We start from the raw sequence: 16,594 nt of genomic DNA on the forward strand, positions 1-16,594 counted from the left end.
GACTTTTCACTTCTCATGAGGCACAACCCCACAGGTAGGAATGCAAAGAGATTCTTCCTTCCACTGCAGAACGTGAAAGACATGCTTTGGGTGTGGTAGGTGGAAATTTAGCTTCCTCTCGCCTCCCTCCCGCTTGTCCCCTCCAGATCAAAAGCCAAAGTGACAGGACGAGCTTGAGGGGTGGGGGGAGTGGCATTGTTCCCTGCAGCAAGTTGTCCCTGCGGTGAGTTAGCCGCATCCAATTGACCAGCGGTGAGTTGGCCCATTCCCTTTTCAGTCACACATTCTACTTCAAACAATGCATTCTCTTGTAAAGCTGCTTTTGTAAGCAATTCCTGTTTATGAGTAATGGAACAGTGCCCCCCTTTAAATTTTACTCAGTAGCCGCTTTCTGTAGCATATTTTACAGACATCAGACTTGTTTCTAGAGGAGGCACATACAAAGCTTTTTCAATTTTTAATCCAATGGTTTTTCCTTTCTCCAGTTTGCAGAGCAACTGTGCAGATCCTTTGCTTTCTGCATACATCAGTTTTCCATTTGCCAAATATATAGGGATTTCACAACTTGTATGTAGGTTAGGGATGTGCGAAACATTTCGGGTACAGAATGATCTGTACCCGAAACAGTGAATTTCGGGTGATTTGGATCCAAACCGAATCACCCACGAAGAGCCCCGAATAATTTTGGATCCAAAACGAATCACCCCTGTTTCGCATCCGAAATATTTGGATGTTTTGGTCCTCCATTTTGTGGCCAATAGATCCCCCTCCATTTTGAGCAATGACGTCTATTTGAATTTCCCGCCTTTTTGCCTCCCATTGATTTCAATGCAAAAAGGTCTGATGTGATGTCTGCTCAAATTTCGGGTCCCAGGGGCAAAATAGTGGGGTGGGGAGGTAGTGCATAATGGGTGGAGGTTACCACCCCAATTGCAGAGGGATTGGGCAACGGGCTGATTTTTGGTGAATTTCTGAAGTTTTAGTGTCTTTGGGGCAGATAGGGGGCATAACGTGGGATCTGGGCCAAAAGAGTGGGGTGGTAGAGCCTAATGGATGGAGGCTACCACCCCAATTGCAGAGTGATTGGGCAGAGGGCTGATTTTTGGTGAATTTCTGAAGTTTACGCGTCTTTAAGGTTTCCCCCCATTAGGTATAATGGAGGGTGTATCGCTTCACGTCGGGGGGAAAGGGGTGGCCTAGAGCGGTGTGGGGTTGGTGGTAGTGCCGGGTAGGGGCAAGGAAGCTACCTGAATTTTTTCAAAGGATTTGAAGAGCACCTCAACACCATAGGGGCCACAGAAATCACCATCAGCCAATTACAAAAAGCAACTTTACTGGGAACAGCCTATATTCTTCAACGATATCTAGAATAACTATCTATAAATAAATATCTATAATAATAATAGCAACAACACTGATAATAAAATTCAGCCATCCCAGGTCCTTGGGAAGGACTTGATATCTAGATAAAACAAACCAGTCAATAACACTTGTTTGACTGTGTAAATAAATAAATAAATAAATGGCTCCTGAACTGTGGGAAATGGAGCCATGCTTGCAGTTGGCCAGGAGTGAAGAGTTGGCTTACAAAGCTGACAAGCTTTTCGGGCATCTCCCAACCTGCGGTTACCCTTCCCTTGGGGATTTCTAAGGTAAAGCTAGGTGAGGGACTCGCCAGTCAATAACCATCCCTGTCCATAGGGTAGGTTGACTCGGCAAGTTGATCAGGCCCATCCAAGAAGCAATGGACTGAGCAGTGGCTGGCTAAGGTGGTACAAGAGCATGGGGTGTGGGTTGGCTGGATGTTAGTATTAGAGGCTTCTCCCCTTTGTCCCACGTTGTCCTGAATTCTTACCCATGCTTGAGAAGTGGCTGAAAGACAGGAAACAGAGAGTAGGTATAAATGGAGAGTTTTCACAATGGAGGGAAGTAAGAAGTGGGGTCCCTCAGGGATCTGTACTGGGGCCGGTGCTTTTTAATTTATTCATTAATGATCTAGAAGCAGGGGTAAGTAGCGAAGTGGCCAAATTCGCAGATGATACCAAACTCTTCCGGGTAGTGAAATCCAAAATGGATTCTGAGCAGCTCCAAAAGGATCTCTCCAAACTGGGGGAGTGGGCGACAAAATGGCAAATGCAGTTCAATGTTAGCAAGTGTAAAGTGATGCACATTGGGACAAAAAACCCCAACTTCAAGTATATGCTGATGGGATCCGAGCTGTCGGTGACTGACCAGGAGAGGGATCTTGGGGTTGTGGTGGACAGCTCGTTGAAAGTGTCGACTCAATGTGTGACAGCTGTGAAAAAGGCAAATTCCATGCTAGGGATCATTAGGAAGGGGATTGAAAATAAAACAGCTAACATTATAATGCCCTTATACAAAACTATGGTGCGACCACACTTGGAGTACTGTGTACAATTCTGGTCACCACATCTTAAAAAGGATATTGTTGAACTGGAAAAGGTGCAGAAGAGGGCAACCAAGATGATCAGGGGCCTAGAGCACCTTTCTTATGAGGCAAGACTACAACACCTGGGGCTTTTTAGCTTAGAAAAAAGACGACTGCGGGGAGACATGATAGAGGTCTATAAGGTCATGCATGGTGTAGAGAAAGTGGAGAGAGAGAGATTCTTTTCGCTCTCACACAACACTAGAACCAGGGGTCACTCCATGAAATTGATTGTCAGGAGGTCTAGGACCAACAAACAGAAGTACTTTTTCACACAACGTGTGATCCACTTGTGGAACTCTCTGCCACAGGATATAGTGACAGCCAACAACCTGGATGGCTTTAAGAGGGGTTTGGATAACTTCATGGAGGAGAGGTCCATCAATGGCTACTAGTCGGAGGGCTGTGGGCCACCTCCAGTCTCAAAAGGCAGTATGGCTCTGAGAACCAGTTGCAGGGGAGAAATGGCAGGAGAGAGGGCACGCCCTCAACTCCTGCTTGTGGCTTCCAGCAGCATCTGGTGGGCCTCTGTGAGAAACAGGATGCTGGACTAGATGGGCCTTGGGCCTGATCGGGCAGGGCTGTTCTTTTGTTCTTATGTTCTTAAGTGTGATGCAGCGGTTAGAAGTTTATTATTATTATTTATTTACACAGTCAGACAGGTGTTATTTATTTATTTTTAATTTATTTTTACATTTCTATACCGCCTTTCATTAAAAAACAACCCCAAGGCGGTTTACTGGTTTGTTTTATACAGAAATCGAGTCCTTCCCAAGGACCTAGGATGGCTGAATTTTATTGTCAATGTTGTTGCTGTTGTTATAGATATCGTCGCAAAATATAGGCTGTTCCGAATAAAGCTGCTTTTTGTAATTGGCTGGTGGTGATTTCTGTGGCCCCTATGGTGTTGAGGTGATCTTCAAGGTCTTTTGGAACTGCACCCAGGGCGCCAATTACCACTGGGATTATTTTGGTCTTTTTCTGCCACAGCCTTTCCATTTCAATTTGTAGATCTTTGTATTTTGTAATTTTTTCTATTTCTTTTTCTTCTATTCTGCTATCCCCTGGTATTGCTATGTCGATTATTTTGACTTGTTTTTCTTTCTTTTCGACTACAGTTGTATCTGGTGTATTGTGTGGCAGATGTTTGCCTGTTTGTAGTCGGAAGTCCCATAATATTTTTACATCTTCATTTTCTTCAACTTTTTCAATTTTATGGTCCCACCAATTCTTGGCTACAGGTAGCTTGTATTTTTTGCAGATGTTCCAGTGTATCATCCCTGCTACCTTGTCATGCCTTTGTTTGTAGTCAGTCTGTGCAATCTTCTTACAACAGCTGATCAGGTGGTCCACTGTTTCATCTGCTTCTATAAAAAGGCGGCACTTGCTGTTTGTAGTTGATTTTTCAACTTTTGCTCTTATTGCATTTGTTCTTAGTGCCTGTTCTTGTGCAGCCAGTATTAAACCCTCTTGTTTCTTTCTTCAAGTTGCCATTCTTAAGCCATTGCCAGGTCTTGGTGATGTCTGATTTTCCACTTATATTGTGCAAATATTGACCATGCAGGGGCTTATTTCTCCATTTTTCTGCCCGGTTCTTGACTTGTTCTTTCTTGTAGGCCTGTTTTCTTTCATTGGTGTTGAATAGTTTTGCATTATTGACCATTTTAAGTGCATCTTCTTCACTGTCCTTGATATATTCTTCAAGGCCTCTTTTCTCCTCCTCTACTGTTTGATAGACTTGCAGCATTCCTCTTCCACCTGAGCTGCGAGGGAGGTATAGCCTATCGACATCATTGCGGGGGTGCAGACCATGATTGATGGTCATGATTTTCCTGGTCTTACGATCTAGCGTCTCTAGCTCTGCCTGGGTCCAGTCTATTATTCCTGCACTGTATCTGATAACAGGTATAGCCCAGGTGTTTATGGCTTGTATGGTGTTCCCGCCATTGAGTTTGGACTTGAGGATTTTTCTAACTCTCCTGATGTATTCACTTCCCATTTTTCTTTTAACTTCAGTGTGTGCGATGTTATCAGCCTGGAGAATGCCCAAGTATTTGTAACGTTCTTTCTCTTCCAGGTTCTTGATCTTGCTTCCATTGGGCAGTTCTGTTCCTTCTGTTTTTGTTATTTTTCCTCTTTTCATTATTAATGCACCACACTTGTCTAGTCCAAACTCCATTGCTATATCGCTACTGAATATAAGGACAGTGTTTAGCAGTGATTCGATTTCTGACTGGGACTTTGCATACAACTTCAGATCGTCCATGTACAGCAGGTGGTTGATTTGACTTGATGTTTTAGATGTTTGGTATCTGAGGCCTGTTTTGTTTAGTATTTGTGAAAGTGGGGTCATGGCAATTACAAACAATAGAGGGGATAGTGAGTCCCCTTGGAAAATGCCTCTTCTAATGCTAACCTGTCCAAGTGCCTCGCCATTGATTGTTAACTCCACATGCTCATTGCTTTTTAAATAAATATCTGAATGTTTTTGCTGACACCAGTTGTTTCTAAACATTTTAGTATCCATGTGTGAGGCAATGAATCGAAGGCTTTCTTCTAGTCAATCCATGCAACACTTAGATTGGTTTTTCTTCTCTTGCAGTTTTCTAAAATCATTTTGTCAATCAGCAGCTGGTCTTTTGTGCCTCTGGTGTTCGGGCAATTTCCTTTCTGTTCAACTGGAAGCTGTTTGTTAGTTAATAAGTGTTGCATCACTTCATCTGCTATTATTCCAGTTAATAATTTGAACATGGTTGGCAGGCAGGTGATCGGTCTATAATTACTTGGAACTTCACCTTTTGCTGGGTCATTCATGATGAGATGAGTTTTCCCAGTTGTTAGCCATTGTTCAATATCACCGCCTTTCATAATGTGATTGAACTGTTTTGAGAGTTGTTTATGAAGGCTTGTTAGGTCTTTAAGCCAAAAGCTATGCAGTTCATCGTCACCTGGCGCAGTCCAATTTTTAATTTTCTTTGCTCTTTCACATATTAATTCTGGTGTTATTATTAGATCTTGCATTTGTTGGTTACATTTTTTGACCTCTTTCATCCAGCCTGCTTTTTTATTATAATCTATTGGATTGTCCCATAATTTCCCCCAGAATTGCACTGTTTCTTCTTTATTTGGTGTTTCTAGGTTATTTGGCGTTTCTAGGTTTTTGACCCGGGCGACGACCGATCCGGTATAGATTTATTAAAGTTACATCTCACCATATTGTTGATGGGAGAGGCACTCTTTGTCTGGCTCCTCTGGTGAGACCTGTCCAGTATGGTTGGACCTCTGGCATAGCTCTCCCCTTCCTCAGAGCACACAAGCCCCACAACCACGCCAAGGTAGTGCCTCACTGGGGGTGTATTATTATTATTATATTATTATTATTATTATTATTCCCTCTGTTTTAAACCCTCTGTTCCTTTCTTCATACTCATCAGAAGAAATACTCTGAAGAAATACTTCTGAGAAATACTCAGAAGAAATACTTTCAGAAAGAAATACTCTTTGTCCCCAGACCCCAGGCAAAGACGACACCGACACAATTTGTTGGGTGAATTGGTCATAACTTTATTACAAGAATCAACTGTGAGCAAGCGAACTTGACAGTGATGTTCAACCACCCAGACAGTGCGGGGCCTAGCATTGGCCAGGTTTGGACCCCGAGTCCACCCCTGACCATGCTTGGGCGACACACCCTGGCTCAGGAGAGCATCAGGCACTGTCCTGATCCGTCTCCTTTCAACCAACCCCCAATCGAGGGTCTGGAACCTTCTAGGCTTTGCACACCCCGGACCGCGCAGCCCAAGGATCTGCAAAGTCCTGAAGCCGGTTCATGGCAAGTCGTCCTCCCTGGGCCGCACAAGCCACAAGGGAGCGACTGACCAATCACCAATTAACTCGTCCCAAGGGTGCTCACCGAAGTTAAACCCAACTATTTCCCACCAAAACCCGCACTGTCCCTGCCACACAGGGAGGTCAGCCTAGCTTGGCCTTCCTGCCCCACCACTCCCCAACAACTTCCCCAAGCCCCCTCTGAATATTGGATAGGTACAAATCGCAGCCCTGAACAGACAGGTGGACCCCGTCAGGCCTAAACAAGTGCGGCAATGAAGCCGACAGGCCGGGCTGTGCCAACACCCAGCCCCCATCCTCAAGAACGAGCCGGCCAATAGCCTTAGACGCCTTACGTCGAGCTCGTTCAACCCCCCTTAGAGAGTGCACCCCGCGCCAAACTCTGCGCTGGAGCCACTCGACCCACACAATCCTCATCCCTGGAAATCTATCCCGCAAGGACCCAAAATCAGAAGAGGCTTGTTGAATGATGGAGAGACCTGATCGCTTGCCCAAGTCGTTCTCACCCAAATGCACGACCAAAATATCCGGACAGGAACACCTATCAACATAATCTAACAGAGTTGGGAGTAACTGTCCCCAAAGCATCCCCCGCATACCCAACCAAGACACTCTGGACTGCTGTCCCAGACCGAGTTGGGTCCCAAAACGTGAGGCGCTGGCCCTCTTGTATGCCCAAAACACCAAGGAATGGCCACACAGGAGTACTCTCACAGGAGCCGCTGCCCCGCCAGCACCTCTCACCGGAGCCGCTGCCCCGCCAGCACCTGTTAAAAGAACAAACAGGTAACAAACAGCCGCAACTGTGCCGCTTTAGTGCACATAGCGTAAAAAAGCATCAGACTTCCACCGTCCAATCCTCTGCACATCCCTCGCCTCCAAACCCAGGCCACTGGCTGTAGTAGCTGCCCCAATTCTAAAGGAGTGCAGGCTAAACCCCAAGTCTGACACACCAGCACAGGCCATAGCCTTCCTCAGAACAGCCCATAGCTGATACTGGGTTAAAGGATCCCCCCTCTCATGGACAAATAAACACCCAGATGCCTTGGGACCACCTGCTACACACTGCCGTAAGGCCATCACTGGACACATTCCCGGGTCCGAGGCAGCATGGAGCCTAATCACCTGCCCCTTCCCCTTCTGATCAGTCTTGGAGCTACGGAGTAGCAACGTGACTCCCCTACCCTCAAACGACAAATCCCCAAACTGCAGGCAACGCCCCACAGGTGAATGCCTACCCCGTGGCAAAACTTCACTGGGTCTAAAAGCCCCAAAAAAGTAAACCAAGGAGGCAGCCTTCATTAATGTAGCTTCCCAAGGGGAAGAGCAACAGACAGGTAAATGGCGAATCAGTGCAGCCACCATGTCCAAGGTTAGTAGCCTCCTTTTATCCGGGCCCCTGGGCTGCTGCCGCGCCCACCCCTCCAGCATGCGTTTAACCCTAGGATCACCTGTAGTGTCCTGCACCCCCTGCACTTGAGCCTCGAAGGCCAAAGCGGAGACGTAGCCTCCCATGGTCGAGACCGCCTTACCTGCCCTAAAAAGAGACACCAGGAACTGCATAACATGTTCCACAGGCACAGGCCATGCTTCCACAAGGCCCTCTTGTCTCTTAAACGTAGAGAATGCCCCTACCTTCGCCCGATAACTAACCCTGGTACTAGGCGCCAAGGAGGCATCGATGGCCTGCCGCGCAGCTACGCGCCAAGCCTCCACAGGGCTTCCGGCATGACCTCCGGGTCCCGCATAGCCTCCGGCACCAGTTCCCGAAACCTGTCCAACTGAAACCGAGACAGGGCATCAGCGATGTCATTCTGAAGCCCTGGAACATGTCGCGCCACAAATAAAATGTTGGCACGTAAACACTGCAAAACAAAAGCTCTAACCAAGCCCATGACCCGAGGGGACCGTGACGTCTGTGAATTGACAACCTGCACTACTGCCTGATTGTCGCACCAAAACTGAACTGTGGAGTTAGAGAACTCCCCAGCCCAAAGGTGCACTGCCACCACAATGGGGAATAGTTCCAAAAAGGTAAGGTCCCTAGTGATACCGGCCCTCTCCCAACCAACCGGCCAACACCCATAACACCAGCGCCCACGAAAATAAACGCCAAACCCCGCTCCCCCAGCCGCGTCTGAATGGACCTGCAGCTCTGCCTCAACTAGCTGCTCTGCCCTCCAGAATGAAACACCATTAAATTGCTCCAAAAACGTGCCCCATACTGCCAAGTCTGCCTTAACCCCCTCCGTAAGCCTTACCCTATGGTGAGGAGCCCGCAAACCGGACATCAGGTCGCAAAGGCGCCTCAAAAATGCCCTCCCGGGTACCACCACCCTGCAGGCGAAATTCAAATGACCAACACCACCTGCAGCTCCTTAAGGGAAACCTTCCGCGCCACCTGCATGGCCCCAATAAGACCCCACAGCGTCGCCAACTTCTCCAACAGGAGACGCGAACACCCAACCACCGTATCCAACTCGATACCCAAAAAGGACAGGTGATGTATGAGGCGGTACTCGCCTGGAGCCTTCTTCGGGACAACTCCCAACGGGGAAACCCTCAAATTGTCAAAGGGGGGAAGATCGAAAGGCCCAGCCACCCTCCCGGCAGCCACCTCCTTACCTATCTTCCTGGCCACTACCACCTCCATCCCTTTAACCGATTTAAGGTTATCGGCCATAAAGGCCACCCTATGAGATAACGTCGGAATCCTAAAACCTTCTTTAAACCCTGAACTCAACAAGGCAGCAGCCTCCCGATTAGGGTAGCCTATTAACAGCTGCTCCAAAACGTCCAGTCTAACTGGGCTGGGCCCCTTTACCCGAAGGGGGTGCGGGAGGGCCCCCCTTCTTGCCCCCATCGAACCTTGGCTTAGATCCTGCCTCGAAGCCACGAGCCCTGGGGCACGAAGAGCTCGGGTGCTTGGCACCACAGATGCTACACACGTGTCTAAACTTACAGGCCTGTCTTCCACAGCGGCCACTGCGATTATACTCCCAGCAAACCGACTGGGGTTGAACCCACGGCTGGCCCGCAACAGCGGGAAAAGACAGTGCCGCTGCCTTGGATAACAGATGCCCGCTGTCCGATCTCTCACCGTCCACTGGCCGCGTCGGCGACATGATGAGAACCCACAGCTCCAAATGAGGCGCATCCCATGGCAGGGATGGATCCAAAGCGGCTCGCATCCTAAAATTCTCATCATATCGGACCCAAGCATTGCCAGCAAAGTCCGACACAGCCCGATGGATAATGTCCATATACTTAACTAACACCAGGGCTCTGGCCGGCTGTGCCAGAATGACCACCCCCATATAAATCGTAAAACCCGAAAGCCAGTTATTCCAGGATTTCTCAACTGGCTTACGCTTCGTCACAGCGTGGTCTTTACACGACTCACCCTCCTTATGCTTTACCTCGGGTTCCCTAAATAACAAGGAGAATATGTCAACGTATTCCCCTTTCAAAATCTTCTCCTTAGTGGCCAGGAAAAGGTGATCCCCCAAAGGCAACCCCACTGCCCCATACGGAGAATGCTGAGGTGTAGGCATAACCCCCCTAGGATACCAACCTGCACCCTGCATGGGTGGCAACCCAGGTCCACTGGAAGCAGGCACGACCCCTTGCCACACCTGCTCAGCCACCCCTTGCGTACTCGGCCCCACCCCTGGCAAAGGACCCACCAACCCACCTGGGTATGTATGTGTGACCCCCCAGGGGGCAGGGCCCCAACCCCCAGCGGCTGGCATCGGCCAGGGAAACCACGACCACTGGCCGGTACCGCCGTGTGGTGCAACAGATCCAGGCTCACCCGGCTGAGCAACAGCCGACATCTCCACCACCGCCGAAGACTCCTCCTGCTGCAACGCCCCCGGAACTGCTGCCTCATCCAAAACTACCACTGGCACATCACTCGGGCCGCTTAGCCTCTCCTCCATGGCCTTCAGTCTGACAGATAAAGAATCAATTAACTGAGTCCTTGCGGCCCCCCTCGTCCGAGTTCTGCCCCCCTTACCAGAAGGCCCTGCCCCCATATCTGATGGCAGCGCCTTGGCCCGCTCCAAAGCCTCCAGCCGCTGTATCATCCCCTTAATGAGGGTCATTTCCCCATCATCCTCATCCGACGATGAAGACTGGGGTGCAGGACGCTTAGGAGGCTTGATCGGCTTCCCCCCGGCTTTCCCTTTTGCCTTCCTGGGAGGCATGACCACTCTACCCTTATTTGATTTTATTACGTACGAAATTGTTCAATACTCCTTCTGTCTCTACTGGTTTGGTGGTGTTTTTTTTTAATTAAATTAATAAATTATTTATATATTTATGTATTTACTTAATTATTTTATATCTATCTATTTATTTTTAATTAGATATATCGACTAATCCAAAACAAGCAGCATTCCCACTGATCACACCCCACAGTGCTAGGCTACACTCCTCCCAGGCAGCCATACCCAGAAGGCCCAACAGAGACAGAGGGAAAAAGCCTTAAGAGCTGTCAATCACCCGGGCCTGTAAGAGCTGTCAATCACCCGGGCCTGTCAGCCCGGCAACAGCCTCCCAGGGAGTCCCTAGCACCCCCTAGTGGGCTCGCAGCCCAAGCAACCAGCAGCCTAGAACAATCCCCCCACCCGGGGGCCCCTCCAGGCCAATCAGCCCAAATACCGGCCGGACGGCCCCCCCACCGAAGGCTAGATCGCCACTGCTGCCCCACGTGGCTGCAGACTCGGCCCAACACCCACAATGCTGCCGCTGCTGCCGCCGTCAACCCCCGACCCAGCCTCCCCACAGGCCGAATCGGCCAAAAAATGCCACCGCGGCCGCAGCCGCCGACCACCAACCCAACCGCCCGGGTCCCCACTCCCCTACGGTCCGAGTCCGGACCGCCTATTAGGGCCGAACGGGGCCCCAGCAAACCACTGAAAAACTCAAACGTCAAAAACTCGGGCAGAACTGAAAAGGAAGGGCGGGGAGACGCCGATAACGGCCGTCAAGCCCCGCCCCTCCGGCCCGAGAACCAATCAGTCGTCTTCCTTGCCTGTTGCCGGGGCTGGGACAAATCGCCCTCCCCAGGCAACGGGCCAGAGGAGGGGCATTCTTCAGTATTAAACCCTCTGTTTCTTTCTTCAAGTTGCCAACAGTATTGATGATAAAATTCAGCCATCCCAGGTCCTTGGGAAGGACTCGATGTCTGGATAAAACAAACCAGTCAATAACACCTGTCTGACTGTGTAAACAAGAAATAATAATAGTTATTATTATTTTACATATTTTTATACCCCCCAAAACATACGTCTTTGGGCAGTTTACAACAAGATAAAAACAAAAGTAAAACAGTTAAAAACAAAAACAAGAAATTTAAAACATAACCATTTAAAATTTTTAAAACAATATTCTAAAACAACTTTAAAAACAATAAAAACAGTATCAGTTAAAAGCCTGGGTGAACAGATGCGTCTTTAAAGACTTTTTAAAAATTGTCAGCGATGGGGAGGCTCTTATTTCACTAGGGAGCACATTCCAAAGCCTCAGGGCAGCAACGGAGAAGGCCCGTGCCCGAGTAGCCACCAGACAAGCCAGTGGCAAATGCAGATGGATCTCTCATGATGATCTCAATGGGTGGAGGGGTTCATAACGAAGAAGACGTTCCCTTAAATACCCAGGGCCCAAACTGTTTAGGGCTTTATAGGTTATAGCTAACACCTTGTATTTTGCCCAGAAACATATTGGCAGCCAGTATAACTCCTTCAGTACGAGAGTAATATGGTCTCTCCGAGATGACCCAGAGACCAGCCTGGCTGCCACATTCTTAACCAACTGTAGTTTCTAGACTACATAGAGTGCATTACAGTAATACAGTCTGGAGGTTACCAGCAGATGTACCACCATAGCCAACAGTTCTGCAGCACAGTCTAGGGGTAGCTTCATGATGGGATCTAGGCAAATTTAAAACTACTGTACACTTCCCCCAAGCCAAGTTGTTAAAGGCAAACCCTCAAATACCTGCTAGAAATCACAAGTTGTAGGAAGACAGGGGATTCTTTGCATTATCCCTATCATGCATATTTTATGTGAGCATAACAAATTCTAAATTACCTGATCTGTTATCATTATCTCTTCCTGAGGCTAAAATTTATGAGGCAGAATTACGGTTTCCCTTTTCTCTCTGTCACTGAGTTGTGATCTGTCTATCTCATGATTGGGGACATGAAGGAGCATGTTTCATTTCCTGTTCCAATGCTCATTCCCAGTCTTCTAATGATATGGAGGTGGGGTCCAAATTGCCCTCTCACATACAATCTATTTCAGAGAAGAAAAACGTGCTGGGAAGGGGAGCGAGATGTACTTATGCATGTCGCTAATTCAGCAGTAGGTGGGCCAGCATGGGCATATCACTCAAACTGGCCCCAAATCTATTAATTTCCCTCCTGAGGTATTTATGCCTCTTCCCCATAGCCAGTGCAAACATGGCTGTAAGTAGCCCTGGAAAGATGGAAAGGAGGAACTACTCTAGCTGGAATCTCTGAGGCAAGCAATGTTTTCTCTCTGGAAGTTTTCCAGATGGTGATTTTTGGCTGCTTCATTACGGTTTATATTTGTTTATTTATCATATTTATATACCACCTGATATGTGTATCCATAGGTGGGGTACATAATTTAACATGCAGCAATTATAAAATAGGATAAAACAATTTTACAAAATTAAACAAAACTGTTTAAAATTAACTAAAAGCCTGAGAAAACAGCTGTGACTTAAGGATCTTTCAAAAAGCAGACAGAGATGGAGAAGTTCTTATTTTGACAGAGATTGTATAGCCCTGGGGCAGCCACAGAGAAAGTCCAGTCCCTAGCAGCCACCAAACAAACCAGTGGCAACCTTAACCAGACCTTCTCAGATTATCTTAAATGGCAACAAGGTTCATGACAAAGGAAGCATTCTTTTAAATACAGTGGATCCAAGCCATTCAGGGCTTTCTAGGTAATAACAAGCACTTTGTATTTTGCGCAGAAACATTTCAATAGCCAGTGCAGTTCTTTTCAAGTCGGTATTATATGGTCTCTTTGGCTTATCCCAGATACCTGCCTGGCTGCCGCGTTCTGTACCAATTGTAGTTTCTGGACTATGTACAAAGGCAGCCCCACACAGAGTACATCACAGTAGTCAAACCTGGAGGTTAGCAGTAGGGATGTGTGAGCTGGCTCGCTTCGACAAAAACACTTCAGTTTCTGGGCATTCTTTTCTATAACCATAACATCTGTGGGTCCTTTTCTTGGGGTCCAAGTCTAGAGTTTTGACTGTGCTTCACCTGTGGACAGGTAGTAGACAAGTTTCTTCTCTGGGTTCTACTCTGAACTTGTTTGTTCCCCAGGGATAATTGTGCATTCATCATTTTGCCTGCCTGGGAATGCATATGGCACAAATAAAAATTTTGATATTTGTAGCTGTTGTCATTCTTTGGGAAGCCCATCCTCACCTTTAAGCTTACAGCCCACAAAATGGAGGGCAGAAGCAGGGGGGGTCACCTGGTGTAGGTGACCTCAAAATGGCGACATAGTATCTGTTTCTGAGCCACCATTTTGAGACCCGCTTCTGGGGAGCTAGCTATTGCAGATGCAATCCCTGTTCCATTTGTTAGGGGATGTGAGCTCTCAGGCAATCAGTGGGTGGAATGGACAGGTGGAAGAAGCAGGTATATAGTTAGAACACTGTGCGCAAGAAGCTGAGGCAGATTTTGGGTGTACTGCCTGCAGTGGGTTTTCCCAAGTGCATATCAGTGCCCAATCCAAGCATTTCTTCCTGTGCCTCAGAATAGGGAAAATGTATTATGAAATTTTTTTGTATACATAGCTTGTGCATTTTTAGGGTGCTCCAGTTTCTGTGCATTGCTAATACTTTCATTGCCATTTAAATCTGAATTGTAAAAATGGACAAGCCTCTCCGTCACGCTTTCTCCCACATGCAAGACAAATACAAACTCAGCTAATATTTTTATTTATTTATTTATTTACTTACTTTATTTATTTATTTATTTACTTATTTACTTGAAGAATTTAATATACTGCCCACTCCAAAGACTCTGGGCGGTGTGAAATGACATGTAAATAAGGTAACATTAAAAATTACAGTCAAAAATTACATTAAAGATTGCAAACTAAAATATATAATGGAAAGGAAATAAAGTAGACTACAGGGCAAATGCCCTGTGGAAAAGAAAGGTCTTCAATAAGGATTTAAAGACTGGTAAAGAGGGGGCTAGATGAATCTGAAGGGGAAGAGAATTCCAAAGAACTGGGGCCCAAAGAAGTGGAACCCAAAGAGGCCCTTTCGTGGGTCCTAGAACGCCGAACCTCTCAAAAACCAGGCACTGACAAAAGGGCCATCTGAAGTGATCTAAAAGGATGGGATGTAACTGAATAGGAGAGGCGGTTCTGTAGGTAAACAGGTGCCAAGCCCCACAAGGCTTTGAAGGTCAGAACCAGGACTTTGAATTGAATTCAGAAGTGAAAGGGTAACCAGTGCAGTGACTGCAGGAGAGGTGTTACCCTATCATATCTTTTGGCACCATAAGTAGGCGAGCTGCTGCATTCTGGACCTGCTGAAGCTTCCTGATCGTTCTCTTACATTCCAGATGAAACAAGAGCTAAAAAAAAATTTTTTAATAGTCTATGCAGATAGCAGGCTTTATTTTAAATGAATGAATATTGCAAGGATGCTCTTGGGGGCTAGTTGCTTCTGGGCTACTACACCCATCCAGCAGCAGCTTCACTGGTTACTAGTTTGCCTCCATGCTAAAGTTCTGGTTCTGACCTTGAAAGCCCTATACGACTCTGGAATGGCCTTCCAGAAGAGTTTTGCCATGCTCTCTTCCCCCAGGGTTTAAAAAATAATAATCTTAAAACTCATGTATTTCAAGAGGCTTTTTAATGGCTTTTTACTGCAGCTTGTATCTGATGGGTTTTTAAAAAATGGTTTAAAGACCATTTTTGAGTGTGTTTTATTTGATCTATTAATTTTATACTGTTTATGTTTTATCTGTTTTACTGTTTTGTTTTTAACATCATCATACTGTTTTTATTGTTTTCTCTATTTTACTGTTTTGCTATTGTGGCAAGCTGCCCTGAGCAGTATTGCATGGGAGGGGTGGGGTAAATAAATCTGAAATAAATGTCTACCACCACATTCTATGAGGAAAAGTCAGTCAGCTATGATGCAGACAAAAGCTGTTATTGGTGATGCTAGAATATTTGAAAGGGGGTCTTAATTCCTGCCACCCCAAATCAAGATGGGAAGGATGGAGTGCCTGGCACCAGAAAAAAATTCCACACATTGTTGTGGTCCTGTACTGCCTTATGAAGCACTTGAGCCATACTGTATTGCTAAAGGAAGTCCCATTATGTTGCAGTCTTAGATCCAGAGTATAGAACTCTCATGGCATTCAGCTCTGGGCAATGCGGTCAGCCTCCTGGAGTGCCAGCAGAAGCTTCCTTGCCTGCAGTGCTGTGTGACCCCCTTTGCCCATTGGCACAGTGTCTTTCTGCTCCTCATCCCCGCCCCCACCCCCCATGCTCTGAGCATCAGCTGGTCTTTAAAAACAAAACCAGAAGGGAGTCCAGTGTTCCTTCTAAGGCATGTGCATGCACACAAGGTTTTTAAAAAAATGTCCACTCAGTTAATTTTAGATCCCACTCGGGCTGAATCAGGAAGGCCCCACTTTTAATGCTTTTGTGCACATACTCTGCCTTGATACTTCTGCCCATAACACAACTCATTCTGCACACAGAAAAAATTAGAACGCTGGGACCATAGACTATATAAGATGCTAGTGACTCTAGCATCTTCAGTAGTCCATGGGACCATAGATTTTAGAAAATGCTACAGTGTTTAGCAGATGTATAGTCTAGCAGATGTATAGTCCCTTCTGCTTTGCTTTCTCTCCCTTGCACTTCCTTTTTAAAGTCCCAGGGCCAGCTGGCACACAGAGCACCAGAACAGGAAGAGGAGAAGGAGGATACTCAGGGACGTAGCAAGGTTGGAGTGGGCCCAGAGACAAGATTTTAAAATGCGCCCCCAGCGCCTCAAAGTCCAGGGCCTCCGGACACCCCAGGCCCCCAAGGATTTAAGTCTGATATTCCAAAATAAGTATGCTGCCTGCAAATACATTTCACTGAATACACACACGCACATGTCACAATATATAGTGATATACATTGAGTACTATACATTTGTATTACTTTTAATGCCTAGAACACACTAGAAAGATGAATTATTAAAATGGGCCCCTCGCTGCAGATTAG

The 16,594-nt window shown here is 46.8% G+C and overlaps 1 protein-coding gene across 9 annotated transcripts in view; it reads right to left on the reverse strand.

Annotated features, from left to right (window-relative positions):
* LOC128347301 (uncharacterized) overlaps positions 1 to 16,594 on the reverse strand; it is a 35,965-nt gene that overhangs the window by 6,622 nt on the left and 12,749 nt on the right. For 4 of the 9 annotated variants that reach the window (XR_008317492.1, XR_008317491.1, XR_008317493.1 and 1 more), the window contains exon 1: positions 6,898 to 11,271. The exons of 2 other annotated variants lie outside the window; for them this stretch is intronic. Coding sequence is in view for 3 of the 7 variants with exons in the window: in XM_053301739.1 (XP_053157714.1) it covers positions 6,422 to 7,065; positions 10,113 to 10,506 (1,038 nt within the window). In the remaining 4 variants the exon portion in view is untranslated. Of the gene's footprint in view, positions 1 to 1,855; positions 1,873 to 5,960; positions 11,272 to 12,001; positions 12,389 to 16,594 lie in introns of those variants that run through there. 3 more of the 9 variants (XM_053301742.1, XM_053301740.1, XM_053301739.1) reach the window with 3 other exon arrangements.

Source organism: Hemicordylus capensis, chromosome 2 (assembly GCF_027244095.1).
Source record: "Hemicordylus capensis ecotype Gifberg chromosome 2, rHemCap1.1.pri, whole genome shotgun sequence".
Lineage (NCBI taxonomy): Eukaryota > Metazoa > Chordata > Lepidosauria > Squamata > Cordylidae > Hemicordylus > Hemicordylus capensis.